The sequence below is a fragment of the Coturnix japonica genome, chromosome 11, assembly GCF_001577835.2.
Source record: "Coturnix japonica isolate 7356 chromosome 11, Coturnix japonica 2.1, whole genome shotgun sequence".
In the NCBI taxonomy this organism is placed as follows: Eukaryota; Metazoa; Chordata; class Aves; order Galliformes; family Phasianidae; genus Coturnix; species Coturnix japonica.
In genome coordinates this window covers 15,656,654-15,679,515 of record NC_029526.1, presented here as the reverse complement: position 1 = coordinate 15,679,515, position 22,862 = coordinate 15,656,654, and the positions used below count along the sequence as shown (strand labels likewise).

Genomic DNA, 22,862 nt, shown 5'->3' with positions numbered 1-22,862 from the left:
GCTCGCCACGCTGTCGTAAAACCCACGCTACGGTCCTCCAGCATCCCATCAACCCTCACGGCGGAGGGAAAGTACACCTTCTCGTTGGACTTCCGGTTTGCTCTGCGCTTCCGGTCGGCGGCTCCTTCCGGTGGAAGCCCGGCTTAGAGGACGGTCGGCAGGTCGTCGGGCTGCGAGGCCTGGGGAGGGCATAGGGGATACAGGGAGGGGATAAGGGGATAATGGGGGCAATGGGAGGGGCCTAAGGGGATAGTGGGGGCACCGGGAGGGGCCTGGGGGGCACCCAGAGGGGCTAAGGGGATAGTGGGGGCAATGGGAGGGACTAAGGGGATAATAGGGGCACCGGGAGGGTCTATGGGGATAGTGGGGGGCAATGGGAGGACCTATGGGGATAGTGGGGGTAATGGGAGGGTCTATGGGGATAGTGGGGGGCAATGGGAGGGTCTAAGGGGGTAGTGGGGGCAATGGGAGGGGCTATGGGGATAGTGGGGGTACCAGGAGGGGCTAAGGGGGTAGTGGGGGCAATGGGAGGGCCTGGGGGGCACCGGGAGGGGGTAAGGGGATAGTGGGGGTACAGGGAGGGGCCTAAGGGGTTAATGGGGGCACACAGGGTACCCCTTCGCAATGGGGGGGGGCTGAGGTGTATTAATGGCTTGGGGGTGTTGGGTTTGATGCTGAAGGCTGTGAGGGATTCATCCCTCAATTCAATCCTTAGAAAGCATTATTGAGTCTATTATTGAGTCTATTATTGAGTATCTGCTGCCTGGTGTTGAAGCCCCAATGGTCTGAGGTGTTTCCAGGTCTGCCCTAGGGCTCCTTGCTACCAGCACTGGGTTGTTGAGGGCGTCTTGCATTGCTGAACCATCACAGTGCTGGGAAATGGGGTGCATGCAGAGCTCAGCTGGTTTGATGCTGCTGTAAAGCTTAGAGCAGCTTGCTTTGTCCTTTAGGATAGAGGCAGGAAGCCCATAGGCAACAACACTGATGGGTTTTCATTCCATTTCATCACCTGACAGTGATTTATTGACCTGTTGTTCTCTTCTGGCAGGATGTTGGCTTCAAGAGCATTCAGCCTCATTGGGAGAAGAGCCCTTTCCACTTCCATCTGTGTGAGGGCACATGGGCATGGTAGGTGGCACTGCTGCGGTTTTAGTAAGGGCAATAAAGGTGATGTTTGAGTGGAAGGATACAAAATGCAATTATTAAGCTCTTTAAAGCTGAAAAGAAGAGCTTTTTCCCAGCTACAGGCTGGTTCCCAATAGCAAGGGAACTGCAATTATTAATTATGTTGTTAGATAGATATATTAATGATGTATCCCCTTACAGCTGTAGGAGACTAATAACACGAAGCTTGTCCAAAAGAACAGAATGGCCCAGTAATTTTGAGTCTGTGATGTTATTTGCTAGAGGCAGCTCCTTGGCATTGCATGTCCTTGTAGAAATTGCTATTCTGAATGCTCTTCCAATGGCATTTTCTATGTGCCTGCTGCAGCTCAGGCATGGTAAGGAAGGATGCAGGATAGATGGGGTCGATAAGGCTGGTTTCTCAGCCTGGCAGCAGGAGCAGAGTCTGGGCAGCACCTCTGCCAGCAGATGGCATTGGTGACAACGGGGTTAACTAATGGGGAGCAGAGGGTCAGGTGGAGACTGGGATGTAGAGGCCTTCTGTGTATTGAGAAGGGAATCAGTATGACAACTAGAAACAGAGCTGGCTTGGAGATTAATAGTTTGAAGCCATTTGGGATATTACCTTTTGACTAGATCCATAGAGCCGTAGCTACTCAATCCTTTTATTCTAAGAATTGGACCGATTTTAATTAGTTTCTCTCTTCTGTCTTTCTCAGTGATGAAGACTTTAGCCAGAAGTCTTTTTTTCCCCCAAGATTTCTTAACTGCTCTCATGTTTTAACTGCACTGTTGGCCTTATGTTTGTATTGTAACCACTAAGAGATGTTTGTGCAGGAGTCAGAAGCTTGAGTTTGTCTTTTCTCTGCCCAAATACAGCTGGTGTTGTCAAAGCAGATGATTTCAGCCATCCAGCATATGTTGATCGCCGTGATGTTCCCCTGCCAGAAGCAGCCTTTGTAAAGGAACTCTCTGCTCAGCAGAAGGCTCTGAAAGAAAAGGAGAAGGCATCTTGGACTGCTCTGTCCGTGGATGAGAAAGTTGAATGTAAGCCTCTGAATAACCTTACAGCTAGTAATAGTGAGACCTAATCTGTTGCAAGTTCATTACTGATGACTTACTAGAAAGACATTCAAAGAAGGTAGCTCTAAGCTGCTGCTAAGCCCTGCTTTACTGATGGCTTTGTGGGCAGAGAGTTGAGCCATGAGAGAGCTCTGTTAATTATGGTGGGGCACAAGTGGAGATCAGTGGTTTGTGTGGCTTGTGTTCTTACTGCTATTATTAATGTTAGATATGCCCGTTGGTCTCTGTAATGTGCCTGAGGTCGTGCAGTGCATTTGACAGAAGGTATTTAGTTAAATGTGGGCCAGGCTTAACAAAGAGCCTGTCTTCTTTGAGAAAAGCTAGTTATTATCACCAGTATTCCGAATTAGAATTAACAGTATTTAATTAGTCAAGCTGAGTAAACAGAGCCCTATATATTGACCTTGGCATCACCAAATTTCAGCTGCTTAAAGTGCCAAGCAGGTGTTATGGCTTGCAGATGAAGCTGTCACCTTTATACCAGCCATCCTGCTGTGGCAAGTGAGATCCTGTTTTATGGGATCAGTGAAGAGCACAGTGTCCACCAGTGTCAAAGCAGGAAGATGTAAAGCCCTCTCAAATATTCATAAGCACTTTCCAAATCAAATGCTGCTTCGAGCTTCACGAGATGTTGGCAAAGCTGTGAGAAGCCTTTTAAATATAAGCATTCCCATTTGAAGCCTTTGTTTTAAGGAGCTTTATGGTAAATGGTAATACTGGGAATTGGTGGGAGGGAAGGAAAGCTCCATTACTTCTTAGTTCTATTATACAACCTTTGCACAGCTTTACGGTCACATATAAAACAGAGACTAACATTGTCTTTGCTCATGAGAGGAAGGTGAAATGCAACTCGTTTCCTTTGCCACAAATGCATTGGTCTTGGTGTGGAGGAGACCAGCTAATTTAGAAGACATTTTAACATCCCTTCAATTTCATACATCTTCAAGCTTTGGTTTGCCTCTAGCAAGTCATGTAAGTTGCAGGAAGAAGTGCAAAGAACTAATTTGATGCTTAATGTTGGGTGGTTTTTATTTCAGTGTACCGTATCAAATTCAATGAGAGCTATGCAGAAATGAACAAAGGAACAAATGAGTGGAAGACCGTCCTTGGTGGAGTGCTTTTCTTTCTTGGTGTCTCTGGCCTCATCCTCATTTGGCAGAAGATGTTCAGTAAGTAAACACTGTATGGCGTTTCCTCCCTCCTATTGGAGAGATCAGTTGAGATCTGATGTGGAACAGCCACTTTTGGAGGGGAGGGAAGGGAAAGAATAGCAGTGAGCTGATGGTCCCAGTGCTTTCCCTCTCTCTGAAACCTGCTGTTGCAAAAGCTTGCTGCCTTCTTGGCCATAAACATTTGGGTTTCTGCCACGCTTGGCTTCCTTCCCAGCTAAAGATCTTACCTCAAGGGAGCCCTCCAGCTGCCGTGAGGCAAAGCATGCAGCTGAATGAGCTGCTTTCCATCTTGAGGCTTCATCTGCTTGTGGTGAGAGTTAGGAGAGGGCTGATGGGCAAAACTACAGTAGAATCAACGCCGGAATCTGCTGATCTGAATGCTTCAGAAAATTGATTTGGGTAGTATAGGTTCAAACAGGTGATGGTGCACGTATGATCAGCATATCAGAGGGAAAAGCTTTCTGTTGGCCAAACCTGCGCCTCTATTCCCATGTTGTTTATTTAGTGTTGCAATGTAATTCAGTTCTGTTTTCAATTGCAGTGTACGGCCCTATTCCACACACCTTCTCTGACGAGTGGCTGGCAATGCAGACAAAGAGAATGTTGGACATGCGAATTAATCCCGTGGAGGGCATCTCTTCCCAATGGGATTATGACAAGAATGAGTGGAAGAAATGAAGCAACTCAGTGGAACCTGCTCTGCTTGAATACGAAATGATTCCATCACCTGCGTGTGACCTCGTTGCTTATGTACTGGAACAATCTCTCCACCTAAATAGATTAAAATAAACATCTGGTTAACTTGAGAGTTTTATTGGTCTTCAGGTGTGTTTATTATGGTAATTTGTAGTGTAACAACCATTACAAGGGTATAATAGTCAGTGTTAATCAGTTAAGAGGGATGAAATGCTTCTAGTTGGGGGGGGAGGGATAAATAAGGTGAAACATAGTTTGGAAAGTGTGATTTTTGTATTCATTGCCTTGAAACTAAAAGTGAAATTTCACTTAGCTCTGCAGTGGGGATTGTTGGATGTTCAGGGCAGTCATCCTGCTGTTCTGACATAGGAATAGATCCTTAGGAGCTGTGCTACCTCTTCTTTTCCTAACACCTCTTAAAGGCTGCGTTTCTGGGACACAGCCAGGAATCTCAGTGGTCTGAACTACATGTAAGGTCAGCAGATCCCAGCTCCTGGGTAAGCTCAATATCCAGTAACTCAGCTCCTAAAATAGCAAGTCAGCTCTCCAAAAGGCAGCGGTGCTGAATCAAAGCATGTAGGGTATGTGGTGGGGATGAACGCTGCTTCCCTTGTCCTTGTAAAGGGGACTTGGCTCTGTATTCTTATCCTCAAACTGCTTTTCCCATCTCAGCAAAGATCTAACTACTAAAGGCAGCTTTGCCTTCAATTCATTTGTTTCCTGCCTATAAGACAGTCGTGTTTTTCCATCCATTTAGCTGCTGGAAAGCCCAGGGAGTCCCTGCTGCTGCTCATGGGGAGCTGGCCAGCCTTTCCTTTGCAGCAAGGCAGCTTCTGGGTTGGCTTTAAGGTGAGGTGATTCAGCAGGCATGAAGCAACAAGCTCCCCTTCCTATTTCCCTCCGGAGTGCAGCAAAGGGTATTACAAAGGATGTTGGGGTGCCTGCAGCAGAGCTGGCTTCATCACAGTGCTAAATCTGACAGCAAAACAGCAGTGTCTGCAACCAACCTGGCAACAGCACGACAACAAACACAGCCTCAAGTGCCTTGAAGTGTCATCCCGAGGCTGCGCTGGTTCAGTGCCTGTAGGAAACATCTCAAATGGATGTGGGAAATGATCTGGTCTGCTGGGAGATGTCTGCTGGCTCAGGCTGAGCTCTCTGGCACTGGAAGGGGAGGTGGGGCTCATTCCAGATGCTGCACTTCTCCTGCGCCATGCTCTTTGTTTATGGGGTAAGTGTCTTGTTTTGAGTTCTGCTCTCATTCCCTTGGCTGGGAGGAACTGGTATGAATGAAAGAGATCCTGCTGAGCCTGGGGATTGCAGCAGACAGCAGCATCCTAGCATGAAACCTGGCCCTAAAGCAGTGCAGGAAGGCAATGGGCTGTCCCCACTCTCCATGCCACCTTGGTGAGGTGGTGCCTTGATTTAGGAGAGCAATTCCCACTGAGCCAGAGAGTCCAGAATGGAAACCTGAGCCTCAGATCCTCATTTCATCCTTCCCAGCCCTATAGCAGCTGCTTTCCCCCTTTGCCTGATGACACGGAGCTGGTGAGTGGGCTGAGCTTGCTGGGGCTCTGTGTGCCCCATGGGGTAAAAGCAGCTCTTACTGTTTTCTGTGGGCTTTCTGGGTGTTTTCTTGCAGATAACCCTGGAGACTGAGAGCCTGCCTAAATCCTCACCATGGGGAATGGAATGAGCAAGGTACTGAGGGCTGGGCTGAGCGCCTAGGGGTGTTCAACAGGTGGCAGCTGGCTTTTGGATCTCGTCCTTTGGGTGGTACAGCCATAGTGGCACAAATACCCTGGATTGATTTGGGGTCTCAGGTGCTGTGCATGATAACTCCACACCCTCCCCTCACCCCCATTTGTCCCCCATAGGGATGTATCTGTGCAATGTAAACAGGCAGTGGGGCTGTGCTGGTTTTGGTGCTCAGGGCTGGCAGAGGGATCGATGTCTGTTTGTATCCTTAAATAACCACTGGTGTATGCATTATCCAGGTTAAAATTAGACACCGGGATAGCAGCAGAGCAGCACTTGGGATAAATTAGAGCCTCTCCGAGCTCTTTTTATTGCTCCTCTGTGTAATATAAATCAATGATTTCTCTCCATACATCCATCTCGGAGCACACTTCTAAATGCATGGGATCCTGTTGGCTCCCCATGAGCATAATGGGGATATCTATGATATCCACCCACCCAGCATGAGAAATACCCCCAACATGGTGCTGCTCACTGGGTTCTTTATGCACAGAGCCCAGCAAACTCCTTATGTATAAGCTGTGCGTTCACCCATCAATCCCCAGCTGGCAGAGGAAACCTTTGGAACCATTTACAAGAGTGGTTGCCCCCCATCCTGCAAAAAATAGGTGATGCTCCTGAGTGATCCAGAAGCATCTGTGGGTTGGGGGGCTTGGGAAGCTGAAGGGGACAATGTGTCAAACAGAACAGCTCTGCTTTTTGCCACCTTACAGGTGGTCACAGGGCTCTACCTGGGGAACATCCGTGGTGAGTCTGGGGAACCCTGCCTGGCAGAGGGGTCTTTTTATCCTGAGATGGCTGCAAAATGGCTTTGTCCATCCCAGGAGAGGTCAAACCAATGGGGTCGGCTACCCTTGTGACACCGGGTTTGGGTGTCATTGACCCCCCCATAAGGTGGGAGGCGGGGGGATGGGGATGGGGTTGGGGGTGGGATATCTGTGTTTGCTGGAACAGGTCCTGCTTGCAGACTCAGAGGACAGGGACAGCCTGAGGAGGCACGGCGTGACACACATCCTCTCCGTGCACAACGGGGCCAAGCCGGTGCTGGAGGTGAGTGCGGGACACGGGACCGTGCTGCTTTAGCACCCAATGCTGGGAATGGAGTTGGCTGATGGGGGGCACAGAGCAACCCGGGAGGGTTTGTAGCGATGGAAGCTGAGGGTTCCCGACCTACGGTGCTGCCCCAGGTAGGGACCGCGAGAGGGCAGCGGAACCCCACGGACGGCACCGCCGGAGCCGCATCTACCCCTGATATGGGATGGGGTTTGGGGGGGGCTTTGCCTGTTCACATCCACGTGGGGCAGCCCGTGCGGAGCCAGAGGAGCCTTTACATAGGGCCAAATCAGCTGGGATCGCTTCCCATCACTCCAGTGTTGCTGTAATCCCCCTTTTTTTTTTCTGGCTGTGGATTTGGGAATGAGTGCTGATGAATCCTTAAAACCCTGGAATCCTAAAAGTATAGAAGTAGAGGAGGTGCACAGGGGGCAGTTCTATTCTATTCCATGTCCCCAGAGTCCCTAAAGTAGCATAATAATGCTCTGTCACTACTGAGAGTGACACCTTCTCCCCATCTCATGTATGGCTGCTGTTGTCCTGTGGGAAGGGAAGGTGAAAGGAGGTGATGGAGGGAATCTAAGGCAGGAGGGAGCTGCTGGGTGCATGCAGGATGAATAGCCTATGGGTCTGTGCATAGGACATGCTCATTCCTGCAAAAACACTGAGCAATGAAAGCTGAGGAGAGAGAGAGAAGGAAAGAGGGTGAAGAAAATGAGGGCAAAGAACTGCTTTGTTCAGGGAAGGAGCAGCAGCAGCTGGGGCATGGGGCAGCAGCTTGCATAGGCGGCTTGCAGCCCACAGCAGTGCACAGGGCCAGTGGAAAGGGGAACAGGAAAAGCATGGTGGGTTGAGCAATGTGTCAATCACAGCCCCTGCCCGGGGACCGCAAACCCCAGCAGCATTCCCATGCATGCAGCCCGGCTTCCCTCCCCGAGGTGGGATGGTGGCACATGGTCCTGTGGGGAAGGGGAAACCACCCGGGGTCCAGCTGAGTGTATTGAGTGCTGCCATTGGCATGAAGGCTTTCCCAGCTTGGTGGGTTTCCTCACTCATCCAGGTGCTGGGAAACTGCAATGCAACATAGCTCATCCCAGTTGGAAAACAGACCCATCTTGCTTGTCCCTGTGTCCCAGCTCATTTGCTGGGGTGTGGATGAGGAATATGCCAAGCAGCTGGTTGGGGAGGGTCAGGCTGGGACTATGATATCACAGTACCCTTAAGGTTGATAAAGACCTCTATAATCCCCAAGCCCATCCCATGCCACCATGCCTGCTGTGCTTAAGTGCCACATCTCCATGACACTTGAATGCTTCCAGGTATGGTGACTCTACCACCTCCATGGGAAATATCTCATACGGTCCCCATCCCATTGGGGGCTGTGGGAGCAGTGCATGACAGGGCCAGGGAAAGGCAATGGGATGAAGGGGAGATGCTTTAGGAAAGCCCCTGTACTTCTCCTAGCAATGTGGGTCTTTCCAATGTGGGAATGTCCCCATGGTGGCTATGCCCATCCAGCCCTACTCCTTCCCCTTGACATTCACTTGGAATAACTGGCTTTTTCCAGCATTTACATGAAGATAAGCAAGAGCAGCTTAGGGTAGCGGTGCTATAGGGATATGGATGGAAACGGGGCAGCCCCTGGTGTGCTGTGCTTGGCTGTGTCAGCTCTGTCTGGTGAGGTTTCCACTTGATTTGCTAAGAAAGAAAAAAAAAATTGAGATGAAAAGGGTCTAATTTTAGCTCGGAACAGGGAGGATCGAGGAAGCGATGCTCTAAAGAAAGTGTAATCTGACCTACGCCAACACGCGGCAGGATGATTTCTTGTGTATTGAAGGAACCAGGAGGAAATAACTCATTGATGAGAGTGACTTCATGGCTGTGTGTCCGCATCCATCGTTCTGATGGGACAAGGCTGTCACCGGAGCGTGGACAGGGATGGGGACAGGGATAGGAAGGCTGTGGTGCCCCTTGGATCCTATTGAAATGGTTGGAGCAATCCTGACTCTGCCCAGGGTGCTTTGGAAAATCCCATTCTAAAGAGGGGATTTGCCCTTAGAGACACTTGAAGGGCTTGTGTAGAAGGAAAAGAGAAAATAGGAGGAGATATCTCACTGCCACAACTATCTCTTTATTTCAGGACATGACTTATCTCTGTATCTCAGCCTCGGATTCCTCCAGTCAAAACCTGTAAGTCACCTGCACTCTCAAGGTAGAGTTTTGGTTGATACAAGATCAGCTTTCTCAGAAGGAATATTCACTTTGCACTGCTGAAACTTCATGTCATTGAGCTTGATGAAAGCTGTGGCTCATTTTGAGGCAGTTAATAGTGTTTGCATGGCCTCACATCTGTTTCTCTGCTTGTTTGCGGTCAGCAAATTCAATTTTCCATCAAATTTCGGAATTATTCTACCAGGCAGAGCTCTAAACTGGAGCGAGATTCATTGGTGCAGACAGACAGTGATTTGTATTGGCCTTCTGGACTTCTCCCTTGCAAGGAGAAATTGGATATTTATCAAAATGAGTATTTTTTTCCCCCATCCAGACCATAGATATTGGACACGTAAGGCTTTAAGGATGCTCTTGATGAGGTGATGGGGCTGATGGCTGCAGTGCTGATTGTATTAATTGGTTTTCATCATCCCCTGCTTTGAGCAATGGGCACCCAAGAACCACTCGTTATAACCTGAAAAATACATGACTTCTGGCAATTTTTCTTGCCTAGAAGAGCAAAAGCTTCACACGCAATGGTTGTACCAAGCTCTATTAGCGGGGGTTCCAGTTTTTCACCATCCCTGGGAGAAACTCTGCTCCGTGGGCATGATTCTGCTTGCTCACGCTCCTGCTGAGCGGAAAGAGAAGCTTTACAAGAAAGCCCTGCCTCAGCAAGAAGGAGGGTTTTTTGGGTTTCTTTCTCTCCTCTCATTTCTTTGCATTTGTGGTGCGTCTGCTGAAAGGGGAAAATAAAGAAGGACAAGGCTGGCTGCCGGAAGGAAGAGTTATTCAAGGAACTATTTTTTGCTTGCCACTTTAAGTCATGGATTTCACAATCCTGGTGAACTTGGTGTCCTACAAAGGAGATGGTTGTGACTCAGGGCTGGCTCTCAGTGTTACCACTCCTATGGGATGCAAGTGGGAGGTGTTCCCTCTAGCTGGCTGGGAAGGACCACAAGTGAGGACAGACAGGCAGCTCAGTGAGGGTCAATGGGAGGACATACAGCCACATTGTCATGCTCAAGGTTCAGTGCTGTTGGTTCCAGTGAAGGGATGTAGAAGAGGTGTGGGACTGGGAGAGCTTGGAGCCTTGTGGGTTGTGTAGGCAGTATAGAAAAGTCTGTTTCCCAACAGTAGATGCTCCGGATGCTCTGCTGGCAATAGATTGACATCTCCCTCCGGGGCCAAGAGAGAAAATACTCTTAGCATGACTACAGCTTCAAAGAATCTCCTTCTCTTCTTGGCTTTTGGACAGCAGAACTCCTCAAACTCCTTGCAGAGCCTCTGTTTCTGAATGTGCTTTTGCTTTCTTAGAAGGCACCTGAGCCCTATGCTTCCATGGAAGGGTGCAGAGCATCCCTGCTGGGTAGACAGGAGGAAGGGGAAGTTTGGGATGGTGTTTGTGGCCAGGTTGGGCTTGTGGCCCTGGCAGGGTCTCAGGAGGATGCTGAGGGGAATATCTCTGCGGTAGCATGTGTCTGAGCTTCTGAGAAAGCAGGAAGGCTGCATGGGGCTGGCCCAGCCTGGTCACGAGGAGCAGAGGAAGTTTGGGACCCAGCAGTGGGATGAGGGCTGTGTGAGGCCACCTCCTCTCCTCCTCCTGCTGAGGAATGTAGGGCTGTGCGCCAGGCTTTGGGTCAGTGAGTCCATGGTCAGCCTGGGCACAGCCCCAAGTTACCCAGGAACAGGCTTTCTGCTTCAATACTCCCCTATGGTGAGCAGGGATGGGCAGCAATCGTTGTGAATATTTGCTGAAGGGCCAAACAAACAGCTCTCTGTGAGCTCTGGGAGATGCTGTTTGGTAGCAATAAACAGGAGATGGATGGCATTGGAGCACGTGTGTAATCCTCCTATGGACCTTGGTCTCATCAGTGTACACTGAGTTATTTTAGCCTGCGTTATACCTCTGAGTCCTGATGCTTTCAGAAAGGGGGTTGCTGCAGCCCTGCATCTTCCTCCCCATGGGCATCCCCCACAGGAGGGGACATCGTATAGAGGATGAGCTCTGATGTAAGGCTGAGATGGTTATGGGGATTTTGCTCTCCCATTGTGCTGGTAGCATCGTCCTGCTCTATCTCATCACCTTGGGATGCAGGAAATCCCATAGAACACTCTCCTGCTTTTCCTTCCTGGCTGATGCAGTTCAGTCCCTTCCTCTGGCAGGGGACCCATCTCTGCTCTGGCCCCAGGGAAATCCTGGGGATGATGGCAGGAGGCAGCAGCTCCTCCTACCCTCACTTCACTGCTTCTCTCCCAACCAGGATGCAGCACTTTAAGGAGAGCATCAAGTTCATCCATGAGTGTCGTCTCCATGGGGGAGGCTGCCTTGTCCATTGGTAAGACCCTCTATTAGCAGCCTGTGAGCTTCCTCGGTGTGATGCTAAAAGGTGGGGAAAAGGGTCACCCAAGGGTTGGCTTGGAGAGGTGGGGGGGGGGGTCTCAGGTGTGGGGATGGGATCCCAATAAGTGTCCTCAGTACTGAGCATCAGTTGTGGTGGAGATGAGGAGTGGCATCAGGTCAACAAGATCATCCATGTCCCAAAAGCCTGAGCTCTAAACAGATGGCACAGGCTAGAGGAGGGGTCATAACCATGTAACCTTCATGGGGCCACTGATGGGACAGGTGCTACCATGGCTGGAAAGCCCCATTACCATTCAGTGCTGCATCTCATGGTTGTCCCACCCTGCTGTGAGGTTCCCATGGTGGCAATACCTCCTCCTGACACCTTACACTGTGCCAGCCTGGCCGGGGTATCCCGCAGCACCACCATCCTGGTGGCCTACCTGATGACAGTGACAGAGCTGGGCTGGGAGCGCTGCCTGGCTGCCACCAAGGCTGTACGTTCCTATGCCAGCCCCAACTTCGGCTTCCAGCAGCAGCTGCAAGAATACGAGCAGACCTTGCTGAAGGAGGTGGGTCCTGCATGCACCCAAACCACTTTGCGCATGCTATTTATTACCTGGGGGTTTTTGCTTTTTGCATGCATGCATGCAAAAGCTTAACGAGTGCCTAGACATTACGTGAGTGCACTTAGAAAAACGCTGTTTGAAATCCCAGTGCTCTTGTTTTCTCGAGAGTTCAGCTCGTGCTCTGTGGAGGGGGGTGCACAAATGGAGCTGGCACCATGCTGTGCCTATAGGTAATGCAGCCCATGTGTCACAGCTTGAGCTGTGCATGACAGCCCTAAGCTTGGTCCCTGCAGCATCCCTGAAAGGAAAACCCCAATATATGGCATGTTGTCACCATGCAAGGAGCAGCTCTGTGGGATCCCAAGTGTCAGCCCCTGCCCCATTCCCTGCCCTGGCACAGATGCTGTCATTTGAGGGTAGCAGCCCTACCAGGCTCCACAGTCAGCTGCCAGTGGTTGTTTTCTAGCAAGGAAACCAGCTCAACTCCCACCCCTGCAGCGAGGCTTCCTGCATGAGGGTGGCTGCCGGTTGAGTCCCATGTCTGGGGGAGTGGATATGGGAAATGCAGACATTCCCATTGGAAACCCCCTCTGCCCAGCTGACCTTCCCCCGATGCAAGAGATGGCTGCCACCAGCGCTGCTCTCGGGCTTTCCCCTGGCCTTCATCTGATCCCAGAAGAATGGAGCTCTATGGCCATCAATGGGATGTCAAGACTGGGGCACAGGGAGCTGCCATCCCTACAAACCAAGGGGTGTTATATCAGTATATCAGTATTATATCAGCTCCCTTCCTCCTTCTACAGCCACATCCATCCCAGTGCTACCCACACCCTGGGGCTCAGCTGCTTGTTCCTTGGCATCCTGCATGTTTTATACCCTCCAACTTTTTGCAAGCGTTTTGCTTTGCTGGGTGCTCTGAGCGCTGCTCCTTGCTTGCTGGCTTCCCATTTCTGAGTGTCAGCAGCACCCAGTGCTGCTCCCACCCCATGAGGCATGGCTGTGCCTCAGCAGTGTTGGGAATGACATCTGCAGGGCTGGTTCCAGCTCTGTGCTGGGTGCCAGCTGGCCCTGAGCCCTGGGACAGGAGCAATGTGGGTGAGCACAGCACTTTGCAAACAGGAGCCGACCTGCCTGGGGTCAGCGAGTGCAGCCCTTCCCTGCGTTGGAGAAAGCGTGGGGACGCTTTGCTTATGGTTACTGTGGCTGTAAGGAACAACAGCAGCTTCTTGGCAGGGGAAAGTAAATAAAGCAAATTAAATAAAGTCAACAGAGCAGTCGGGGCTGCTGCCAGGTCTGTTAGTCCTGTGAGCAAACAGCAAGGCTGCTCTCTGTCCTGGTGAAGCAGCAAACACTTGGTCTGTGTGCAATGCTGCATCTCTTTGCATGGCATGCAAGCTCCTGCAAAATAGGAGTGCTGCTGCAGGTGATCATGCTGGGCTTAGCTCAGGGCTTTGCATGCCCACCCAATGACTGTGATATCCTCTGTGGTTTTGCTTTGTCAGTACCGTGCCTGGATTCGTCGTGATTATGGCAGGAATCCCTTCAAGGACCAGGAGGAGCTGCAGAGCTTGTTGGCCCAGAAGGAGCAAAGTGGGAGCAGCGGGAGCTCCTGAACTGGTTCTCCAGCACCCACCCATCCACTGCCCAGCAGCAGGAGCTGATGCATGGACAGACAGGCAGAGAGATGTTGTCTTTGTGCCTTGCAAAACATGACAGCCACCGTGCCCAGCGCCCATGGATGCATTGGGGCAGGACCCCACAGCTGCAGTCATGCAGGGGCTGCTCTGCTGCTGCCCTGTTGTATGGGAAAAATCAACTGTTAAGTGAGAAATAGAAGGGCAGGGCCTCACTCTTCATTAAAGCACTTTTCAGGGTCACCACAAGAGGATCCAATCCTTGATTCAAGTATTTCTAGGAATTCCCTTAGTGGAAATTTCTGGGTATTGAAGCCTGTGAGTGGGACAAAGCTGGTGCTGAGCTGCCAAGAAAGGGGGTGGGTTGATTAAAACCATAGGGATGGCTGCAGGGATAGAGGGATGGGCTGTTATTCTACATAGAAGTGCTGCAGTACCTGGGGAAGCATCTTGGGCAATTAGTGGGGAGGAAAGGCCAATTAATGCTGTCGATCAAGGGAGCTGGGAGGGAAGTTGAGCAAACCTTGTAGATATTGCATCGAACGCCTCGGTTATCATTTTAGGAAGCAGAAAAATGGAACTCGTGCACAGGAAAAAGAGAAGAAAGTTGGTTTCTGGTGTCAATAGGAAGTCATCGCAGATCTGTGATAAGCAGAGATTAGATGTGCAGTAGGTGTGATAACCTCACGCTGCCACTTCAGCACCCATCCCACGGCCTGATCTGCCTTGTGGGCATCCCGGCCTTGCAGTGTTTCCCCTAATTCACCCCGGCTTGTGGGAACCACGGGGGATGCCCCAAGTGATTACAGCATCACAGCAGCAAAGAGAACCTGCTACACCCACATAGATGCCACACAGCTCTATTCCCACACGACTCTACATTCTGTCCTTGATGGAAAAGCAATGCAACCCTTCCAGCCCTGCTCCTGGTTTTGCCAGCTCTCACATCACCAATGCAGGCAGTCAGCAGTGCAATTCCCCCTGCTGATACTGACCCCCCTCATCACATCAGATTGCAATGGATGCATCTGGCTCTCCCTATATATCACGCAGGCTCATGCAGCAGCCATTTGTTATACATCAGAGTGAAGGCTTTACACCTTATATCGTTGCTTTTATTACACCATCTGCACAGCTCTAAGCAATTCCCCATCTCTCAGCATCACCCACATGGGAACACTTCATGCTTTGCTTCCAAGAACAAGGGCATATAAGCAGATAATCCCATTAAAGCCCCTCGGAAGCCAAAGCTGCAGCTGAGGTTTGGGCTATGATGTGCTTTGGGCTTTGCAGATGTGCAAACCCTTGGCTGGTGCAAAGCTGGTGTCCACATTGCTATGGGGTATCTGGGTGACCACCTTGTGCTAAGCCTAAGGAATATAAGCAAAGCCAATGGGCTGGGATTGACTGAGCAGCACCTGGAGCAGCGTGGGGATGAAGACATAGATAAAATGGGACGGAATGAGACCGGACGGACTTTGGACACACGGACACGAGCCGCCCCCGCTCCACGATGTTGATTTCCCGGAAAACCACGAGCTGCGGAGAAAAGCGCGCGCGCGCGCCCCCTACTGGCGCGAAAGGAGGAGGAAGGGCTCCTATTGGCTGAGAGGCTCAGGGGGCGGGGCGATGTAGGGCGCGCCTTGCGGGGCGCTATAAGGGTGCGGGCGCGGGCGGAGGGGAGCGGAGTGGGGTGCGTGGAAGGTAATTAATGGGGTGTGTTGTGGGGTGTGGGGAGGGATCGGGGTGGTATTAGGGTGTCTTTGGGGTCTCTGGTTGCTGGAGTGGGGGTGTAGAGTGCTGGGATAAGGCTTTAAGGTGTATGTAGGGTTTTAGGATGGTGGGGGTGAGTAGGGTACAGACATGGGGGGTGGCTGGTTGCTGGAGTGGGGGGTATACGGTGCTGGGATAAGGCTTTAAGGTGTATGTCTGTAGGGTTTTAGGGTGCTGGGAGTGAGGAGGGTACGGGCATGGGGTGCTAAGGGAGGGGGTGTTAGGGTTGTGGGGTCAGGGTGGTGCTGGGATAGGGTTGGGGGTGATGGAATGGAGGCTGCAGGGTGCTGGGGGTTAGGGCTTAAAGGTGCTGAGTTTATAGGGTGCTGGGGGTGGATGGAGCTGAGCTGTGGGCTCTGGGAATGGAGTTTGAGGGTCCTGTGTGTGTACAGTAAAGCAGGCAGGGTAATGGGTTGTAAGCTGCAGGGTGCTGGGAGTGGTGCTTATAGGGCTCTTGGGTGTGTAGGAAATAGGGCTGCACGGTGCTGGCAGTGCATCGGGAAGGATCTTTGGGTGCTGGGATGTGAAGTTTGAAGGTAACGTGAACAAGCTGATGAGAAGATGGGCTGAATTGGCTTTCTCATGGCTGCTCCATTAAGCCGTTTAGCTACAAACGAGCTGAGACCAGAAGTGGGGTGACCTCACATCCCTCAGCAGGGCCATGGTCCTGTCCTGGAGAGGATGTGGTTGGGTGACCCTGCTGCTACCTGCACTGCTCCTTGCTGTTCTCATGCTGCATGAGGCTTTGCCCTTTTAGGTCTTTTTTTTTTCCCCCTCATTGCTTTAGTACTGGGAGCTGTCTGCCTCTATAGCATCACTTCTTTAGCTGACAGCCCAGTTCCTATGGGGTTGACCCCAAAAAGAGGGGCCATTGCAAGGCAGCCTGTTGCTGCGCCAGAGCTTTGATCAGCAGCAGGAGGAGGATAAAGGTGCCTTCCAGCAGGGCTTCCACGCAGGCTGCAGATAGGCTCAGGCTGCAGATAGGCTCATGAGAGCTTTCGTCATACTCAGTAAATGGGGTGTGGGCACCGGTCCAGTGCCTGCCCACATGGCTGGGGCGGAGCGATGGGGGAACGGCTGCAGAACTGCTGCTATGGCTTTTGCAGTGTAGTAAAGGGAGGTTTGGTGTACGGAGGGGGACGTGGCCAATGCTGCATGTGATAAAGTGGAGCAGAGAGTGATCGCTTCCATGCCCTGAAAGTGAGAGGCAGCTATTAGAATGCGTTAAGATATCTTCGTAGACCAGACTGCTGTTAGTTGAGGGGTTGCAAAAGGGTGTGGGGATAAACGGACAGACTGACAGCTCTTATTTCTGCCCCAGGATGTGTGACCGTAACGGTGGGAGGCGGCTGCGGCAGTGGCTGATTGAGCAGATAGACAGTGAGCAATACCCAGGGCTCATATGGGAGAATGAGGAGAAAACCATGTTCCGTATCCCCTGGAAGCACGCAGGGAAGCAGGACTACAACCAGGAGGTGGATGCTTCGATTTTCAAGGTAGGATGAGATGGTCTGTCATTATAACCAATGGTTTCTGGGCTATAAGGTGAGGTGGTCTGGCCCTGTTGTCAGTGGTTTCTGGGCTATCTGATATGCTCTGTCACCTGCCCTAAGCTTCCTAATGGGCTCTTTCTGATAAGAGTGTATTTACCAAAGAAAGAAAAGGAAGGAAGGAAGCGTCAGCTATTTCTCAGAGAGGAGGGACTTCACACATTGGGTATAATGGGAAAATTCTGTCCTGAACCAAAAAGTCAGGCTCTTCCCCAGGAATTCCCTTTGCTCTATTCCCATACCTTGCCCCATTCCCATACCTTGCTTTATTCACGATGACTGATGGCTTTCAGGGCACCGATCACAGCAATGGGTTATAGAGGTGGCTTTATATATATTCATATCTGCTATCTATATTAAAAGATAGTCTCCCACCTCCCCGTGAAAGCACAAGTGCCATTTAGATATTAAATGAAGAATCCAGCTGGCAGTTTCTGGTCTAAAGCTGAAGGGGTGAGCTGTATTTTAGTCTGGATTTGGGTGTTACTGGGTCAGGATGGGCATCATTGCTTGGGTCTGCACCCTTGTATCAGTCCATGCTGAGACGAATTCACATGCTGCTGTTTTAGCTTTGGTTTGAGCTGTATTGTGAGGGGCCATGAAACCAACTCCAGCTCCCATAGCTTGGTGTGGTGTGGCTGGTGCAGAGCTGGCTGTGTGGCAATGCCTGAACTTTTGGGGACTTATGAGTTGTTTGTGAGCAGCAACGTGCCCAAGATGTGCTGCCCATCCACTCTTTGGTCCAAAGGGATTTGCAGAGCTTATATTGAGAATGATTTCATTCTTGCTTTGCTTTAGGCTTGGGCTGTTTTCAAAGGCAAATTCAAAGAAGGTGACAAGGCAGAACCGGCCACCTGGAAGACACGGCTGCGTTGTGCCTTGAACAAGAGCCCTGACTTTGAGGAGGTAACAGACAGGTCCCAGCTGGACATCTCTGAGCCCTACAAGGTGTACAGGATCGTGCCAGAAGAGGAGCAGAAATGTGAGTGCTCCATTGAAAGGCATGGGCTCTGGGTACTGCTGACCTATAGCCAGCAGTGTGGGGCTGGCCCCATAGCTTGGGTGCATGTCCTGCATCACTGCAGTGCTTTGTCCTCCCAGCACCTGCCCTGGCAGGGAGTTGTGATAAATCCCTTCCCTCTTGCTATCACTCCAATAGAAACAGCAGCTCAGCAGGGAGCAGCCACTGCTGTATGGCACAGGTTGCAATATGCATCTCTCTGCTGTTGTTCTGATGTGTGATGGAGTTTTTCCTTTCTCTCCTTGCTAGCTTTGTCTTAGTAAAAAGGAGGAGAGGGGGAGAAAACAAGATAAATCACGCAGGAGATCTGCGTGTAGCATCTTGTCTCCTATGTGTTTACACTGGGGGCCCTGTATGCAAATGGCACTGCAGGTTCCCACCGGCTCATGGCAAAAAGAGAAGCAGCCCCGGTCTCTGGGGTGCTCAGAAAACACCCTCTCCTCTGCTCTAACCCCAAGCCGAATTTAGTTTGCCCTACTGCTCGTCACTATGTACCAGTGCCATTTATTGCAGGCTGGTTTCTGGCCCCGTAATGCAGCTGCTGGGGGGGAAGAGGAACGCGGGATTGCTGCGGTTCTCAGTTTCATAACTTTCGTGGGGTGAAGGGTTTCTGAAATCTGGTGGTGAGGCCACGGCTGCTCTGCTGCATCATCCTCACTGCTCTCTGCAGGCAAAGTCGGTGTTGGGAACGGGAGCAGCCTGACTGATGTTGGGGACATGGACTGCAGCCCCTCTGCCATCGATGACCTGATGAAAGAGGTGAGCTCCCACTATGGATGCAGACCTGACCAGGCAAAGACTGCTTGCCTGGTGGTGCTTAAAGCTACATCTGCCTCATGTAGAGCACTGTGCTTTTGCAGCTGTGCTGGCTGTGGTCATTCATCTGCGCAAGTCTGAGGTCTCGGTGTGGTTGCTCATGGCTGGAGCATGCTTCGTTTGCATTTGTGTTTGGAGGGGGCTGCAGGCTTCTTGTGCTTCTGTTCCCTTTCTTCGTTGCACTGTGTGGGGCCTGTTCTGCTCCATGCCTCTTGAGAGGTTATTTGAGTGCACAGCCTGGGGAATCCCAAACTTGCTCTTTCTAACCAAAAAGCATTCACCAGCCTCTTGGCATCCCTTTTGCCTTCTTGCTTTGCCTCTCGGACCCCTCTTTGGGCACTATCCAGCTTTTTTTTGTCCTTGGCTGATCCTAATGGGTGTCCCCTTCTGCTCCAGCCTCCTTGTGTGGATGAATATCTGGGGATCATCAAGAGAAGCCCCTCACCCCCACAGGAGACCTGCAGGAACCCCCCAATACCAGACTGGTGGATGCAGCAGCCCAGCCCCTGTAAGTAGTGTGTGGAGTGTTCTATAGGACCCAGCTGTTTGTCCAAGGGCAGTGCCTGTGATGATGGATGGTGTAGGCTCCCTCTGGGCAATGCTTGTATTCCACCTTCCTTAGTGCTTGAAATCAGCATTTTGGTGGATATAGGGCATCCCACCGTGCAGCATTCATTGCACAGTTCTTGAAATTACCCTGGGGGTGTTTGCTGATGTCTCCCATTCAGGAGATGGGAAGCCTGGTGTGCTTAATGAGTGGGAAGAGCCTTATGGTAGTGGGAGGGTAGGATTAGGGTTTGGGAAAGGGAAATATGCTGGAGCTGGACACATCTCTGCTTTCTCTGCCCACAGCTTTGCCCCTGGTGAATGGGTACACTGGCTATGAGCAACATCAATCGGGTAAGGCAGCTCCCATTCCCCTGTGTGATGCTGGGCTGTGGCCATCACACTCCTCTCTGGAGCTTGTGTGTGTGTGTGTGTGTTATATGGCAGACAGTGACTCTATCTCACCTGTCCTTTTCTTCCAGGCTACTCCCAGATGGTGATCACCTTCTTCTACAGCGGGAGGCTGGTGGGGCACATCACCACCTCCTATCCTGAGGGCTGCAGGCTGTCGCTCAGCCAACCCTCTAACCACGGTGAGAAGCTCTACGCCCCTGATAGCCTGGAGCACGTGAGGTTCCCCTCAGCCGAAGCCATCCAGAATGACCGCCAGAAGCAGATCACCAAGAAGCTCTTTGGGCACCTGGAGAGGGGTGTCCTGCTGCACAGCAACAAGCAGGGTATCTTCATCAAGAGGCTGTGCCAGGGAAGGGTCTTCTGGAGTGGGAACACGGTGGTGTACAAGGACAGGCCCAGCAAACTGGACCGGGATGAGGTGGTGAAGATATTCGACACCAACTTATTCTTTAGAGGTTGGTATGAGAACTGGAGGAGGGCTTGATGTTGTTCTTGGCTTTGCTCCGCTTCCTCTTGGAGCGCCTTGAGGTTATAACTGTCCATCACTGCTGTTTACCTAAATGATGTGGATGAGTAACTCCAGATATCAGATCTGGGAAGGAGTGATGCAGTGCATTGTCACGTAGCAAAGGCCTCATGGCTGGAGGCTTTGTGCAGCAGGGTTTCTCCTGGCAGAGCCACCAGCCTGCTTTGTGTCAGGCTGCTTGATCCACATGCTGGGTATCAGCACTTGCAGACAGCCTCCAGCTGTGCTCTTCTCCTTGCAGAGCTGCAGCAGTACTACAACAACCAGGGCCGCTTCCCAGAGAGCAGGGTCATGTTGTGCTTTGGAGAGGAGTTCCCAGACACGGTGCCTCTGCGGTGTAAGCTCATCCTCGTCCAGGTAATACAGCTGCTATGATCTGCCCTGACACTGGATTATGCCCCTTCCCTGAACTGTATTGCTTTTCTTCCCCCTAAAAGTGGGACACTGGCTCCAGTCTCTGGTTGGGCTGAGCCTCCTGAGACACTGTGCAGCTCGTGGATTTCCTACTGGCTTTAGACAAGCTGTTTTCTGCATGACTCCTGTTCCTCTCCTTTGCTTTGCTGCTTGGTCAATGCTTCCTTTTGTTCCTCCCGCTTGGCATGGGGAGCTCTGCCCTCTGCTATGGAAAATCTCTGGTTGGCTCTTCCCCAGAGAAGCTGTAGGAGCCCCACAGCCTTTTCTTGGGGCAAGCAATGGAGGCATTTCAGAGTGTCCACAGCAAGCACAGCACCCCATGGGTGGCAGAGAAGACACGAGACCATGGTGTGGGGTGGGCATTGCAGCAAGCAAGACCCACTGGGGCTAATGAGCTTCTGGAAGGTGGGGGATCTCAAAGCTCAGAGCCCAGTCCTGCTTATCCTTCCCAACTTTCTGACTGGGTCATGAAATGGCAGCCTGTCTTCTCCTCCCTGTGACAGCCCCTGTGGCTGTGCCTTATTTCCTAGAGGCACTTGGGTCTGGTGCATCATGGTGTTGGGACTTCAGGCTTGGGTAGGCCTGGCTGTGGCTGCTCTTCCCTCAGTGTCTTCACAGCCCCTTTTATTTTGGTCTAGGTGGAGCAGCTGTGTGTCAGGCAGGTGATGGAGGAGGCCGGCAAGACATGCAGCAGCCCCATGCTGCCTGATGAGGTGCAGCAGGAGCAGGTGTACAGGATCTTCCAGGACATCTGTGGGCCACACCAGCGGCCGCTGTTCAGAGAGAATCAACAGATTGCTGTGTGAGCCTCCATAGGCACAACGTGGGCTCTGGGTGACTCCAGACCAGTTGGGATCCATCAGTGCCTAAAAATTCCCCCTTTGTTTGGCAAATTGATTCTTGATCTTTGCTGTTTCCAGCCCAAATATCTGTGTAACAGCCCCAATTGTTCTGAGAACAGTCATCGGAAGGAGGTGGTGACTCCTGGAAAGGCCTTACAATGCTCAAATACATTAAATCCTTAACAGAAGTAACTCTTTTCCCCCCTCAAAGAATTTGCAGCCCTGCTAAGTCTGTGGTTTGCTTTCCATGGGAAAACCTCCTCAAATCCCTCTTTATTTTTGCAATGAGGTTTATATTTTTCTCTGTCATATTGGAAGTATTTTGAAATCCGGAGAGCGATGCAGAGATTCTATATGTAAATGTTGGCTATGAGAACATAGAGATCTTAATTTTTCTGACCCCAAACCAGAGTTTATATGAACAGATCTATCTTCTATTTTAAAGATAACAGTGTAGTGTTAATAGGTTGGCTTCACCCTCCCAAAGTACGTGTGTTGGTCTCTCCCAAGTGTGAGCAGGCAGCAGTTTCCATGTGTTAACCCTTATGAACGTGCTTTGTGTGTGTGCCCAATACTGGGGAGCTCCTTGGGCATGGCCTTGTGCCTTGCAGCTGCCACGAAGCACCATGTGGACCAAAGGACCTTGCAGATGTGCGTGTAGTGAAGCTGCCTATTTATTTGATGCCTAAATTTTTTGTTAAATGATTTTTTTGTAATTTCTTTTTGTCGTTTTGTTTTGTACCTTCCTGCAATTAAAGTGCTATATTTTGTATTTGCCTTGCAAAGCGTTTTTGTTGCTGGTGCTATGAATGGGGTTACTAATCTTGTTGGTGGGGGTCTCTGGTTTGTTCCAGCCTAAGTCTCCCCTTGGGTGGGGTCTGTGGAGGTCCTGCTGTAACTGGCTTCATCTCTGGGGGCTATATGCAATAATGCAATAGGGGAGGGGGGCAAATGCAGTATCTATAGGGCCTTTTTGCAAAGGATCATGAGGATAGGGCCCTGCCTGTCTTCCATAGTACTGTCATGGGTGCCCTTACCTTGCTGACCTGGGCCGTAATGCTCCAAGATGGGAAGGGTTGATTTGATGGTTCTTGTTGCCTGCTGTCTTCTCATCCACACCCATCTCAGAGGGTTTGGTCTACTAGGGGATTGTGGGAGGGGTTTGGGAAGAATTGAGGGCTGAAAGGGGGGATCTGCCTATGTTAATTGGTGAAATCAATGCTGCAGGAATGGTGGTTGAGCATTCACACCCTCATCTGCCCTCCTTTCCGCCTTGCTTTTTGGGTAAGGCTGTGAAAACCTTGTTGGATCTGTG

At 51.0% G+C, this 22,862-nt stretch overlaps 3 protein-coding genes across 10 annotated transcripts; all 3 read left to right on the top strand.

Annotated features, from left to right (window-relative positions):
* The first annotated feature begins 34 nt into the window (after nt 1–34).
* Nucleotides 35–4,188, top strand: LOC107319431. 2 transcript variants are annotated; one of them, XM_015874207.2, is made up of 5 exons: nt 35–161; nt 1,049–1,128; nt 2,005–2,172; nt 3,246–3,377; nt 3,922–4,188. In XM_015874207.2, the coding sequence occupies exons 2-5, from the start codon at nt 1,050–1,052 to the stop codon at nt 4,056–4,058; spliced, it is 516 nt and encodes a 171-aa protein (XP_015729693.1). In that variant the 5' UTR covers nt 35–161; nt 1,049; the 3' UTR covers nt 4,059–4,188. The 2 variants fall into 2 exon arrangements, with proteins under 2 accessions (XP_015729693.1, XP_015729694.1); XM_015874208.1 differs by having other exon boundaries at nt 117–153.
* A 574-nt stretch (nt 4,189–4,762) lies between these two features.
* On the top strand, nt 4,763–14,397 carry LOC107319419 (dual specificity protein phosphatase 22-A-like). 3 transcript variants are annotated; one of them, XM_032447096.1, is made up of 9 exons: nt 4,763–5,307; nt 5,580–5,624; nt 5,719–5,777; nt 6,548–6,581; nt 6,802–6,884; nt 9,028–9,077; nt 11,363–11,437; nt 11,843–12,014; nt 13,514–14,397. In XM_032447096.1, exons 3-9 carry the CDS (start codon nt 5,757–5,759, stop codon nt 13,622–13,624), a joined length of 546 nt encoding a protein of 181 aa, XP_032302987.1. In that variant the 5' UTR covers nt 4,763–5,307; nt 5,580–5,624; nt 5,719–5,756; the 3' UTR covers nt 13,625–14,397. The 3 variants fall into 3 exon arrangements, with proteins under 3 accessions (XP_032302987.1, XP_032302986.1, XP_015729673.1); XM_032447095.1 differs by having other exon boundaries at nt 5,506–5,624; XM_015874187.2 differs by lacking the exon at nt 5,580–5,624.
* An 856-nt stretch (nt 14,398–15,253) lies between these two features.
* Nucleotides 15,254–22,319, top strand: IRF8 (interferon regulatory factor 8). Of its 5 annotated transcripts, none has more exons than XM_015874211.2 (9): nt 15,254–15,349; nt 16,740–16,914; nt 17,767–17,950; nt 18,660–18,748; nt 19,202–19,313; nt 19,658–19,705; nt 19,834–20,220; nt 20,533–20,648; nt 21,344–22,319. In XM_015874211.2, the coding sequence occupies exons 2-9, from the start codon at nt 16,741–16,743 to the stop codon at nt 21,509–21,511; spliced, it is 1,278 nt and encodes a 425-aa protein (XP_015729697.1). In that variant the 5' UTR covers nt 15,254–15,349; nt 16,740; the 3' UTR covers nt 21,512–22,319. The 5 variants fall into 5 exon arrangements, with proteins under 5 accessions (XP_015729697.1, XP_015729699.1, XP_015729695.1 ...); XM_015874213.2 differs by lacking the exon at nt 15,254–15,349 and adding an exon at nt 15,930–15,954; XM_015874209.2 differs by lacking the exon at nt 15,254–15,349 and adding an exon at nt 16,504–16,525.
* The last annotated feature ends 543 nt before the right edge of the window (nt 22,320–22,862 follow it).

Bases quoted from the DNA above. Each gene is read 5' to 3' on its own strand.
- LOC107319431 (XM_015874207.2), top strand. From the start codon at position 1,050: ATGTTGGCTTCAAGAGCATTCAGCCTCATTGGGAGAAGAGCCCTTTCC. The intron at 1,129-2,004 runs GTAGGTGGCACT...GCCCAAATACAG, and splicing joins TGTGAGGGCACATGGGCATG to CTGGTGTTGTCAAAGCAGAT. The intron at 2,173-3,245 runs GTAAGCCTCTGA...TTTTTATTTCAG, and splicing joins CGTGGATGAGAAAGTTGAAT to TGTACCGTATCAAATTCAAT.
- LOC107319419 (XM_015874187.2), top strand. From the start codon at position 5,757: ATGGGGAATGGAATGAGCAAG. The intron at 6,885-9,027 runs GTGAGTGCGGGA...TCTTTATTTCAG, and splicing joins GGGCCAAGCCGGTGCTGGAG to GACATGACTTATCTCTGTAT. The intron at 9,078-11,362 runs GTAAGTCACCTG...TCTCCCAACCAG, and splicing joins GATTCCTCCAGTCAAAACCT to GATGCAGCACTTTAAGGAGA.
- IRF8 (XM_015874209.2), top strand. The intron at 19,706-19,833 runs GTAAGGCAGCTC...CTTTTCTTCCAG, and splicing joins CTATGAGCAACATCAATCGG to GCTACTCCCAGATGGTGATC. The intron at 20,221-20,532 runs GTTGGTATGAGA...TTCTCCTTGCAG, and splicing joins CACCAACTTATTCTTTAGAG to AGCTGCAGCAGTACTACAAC.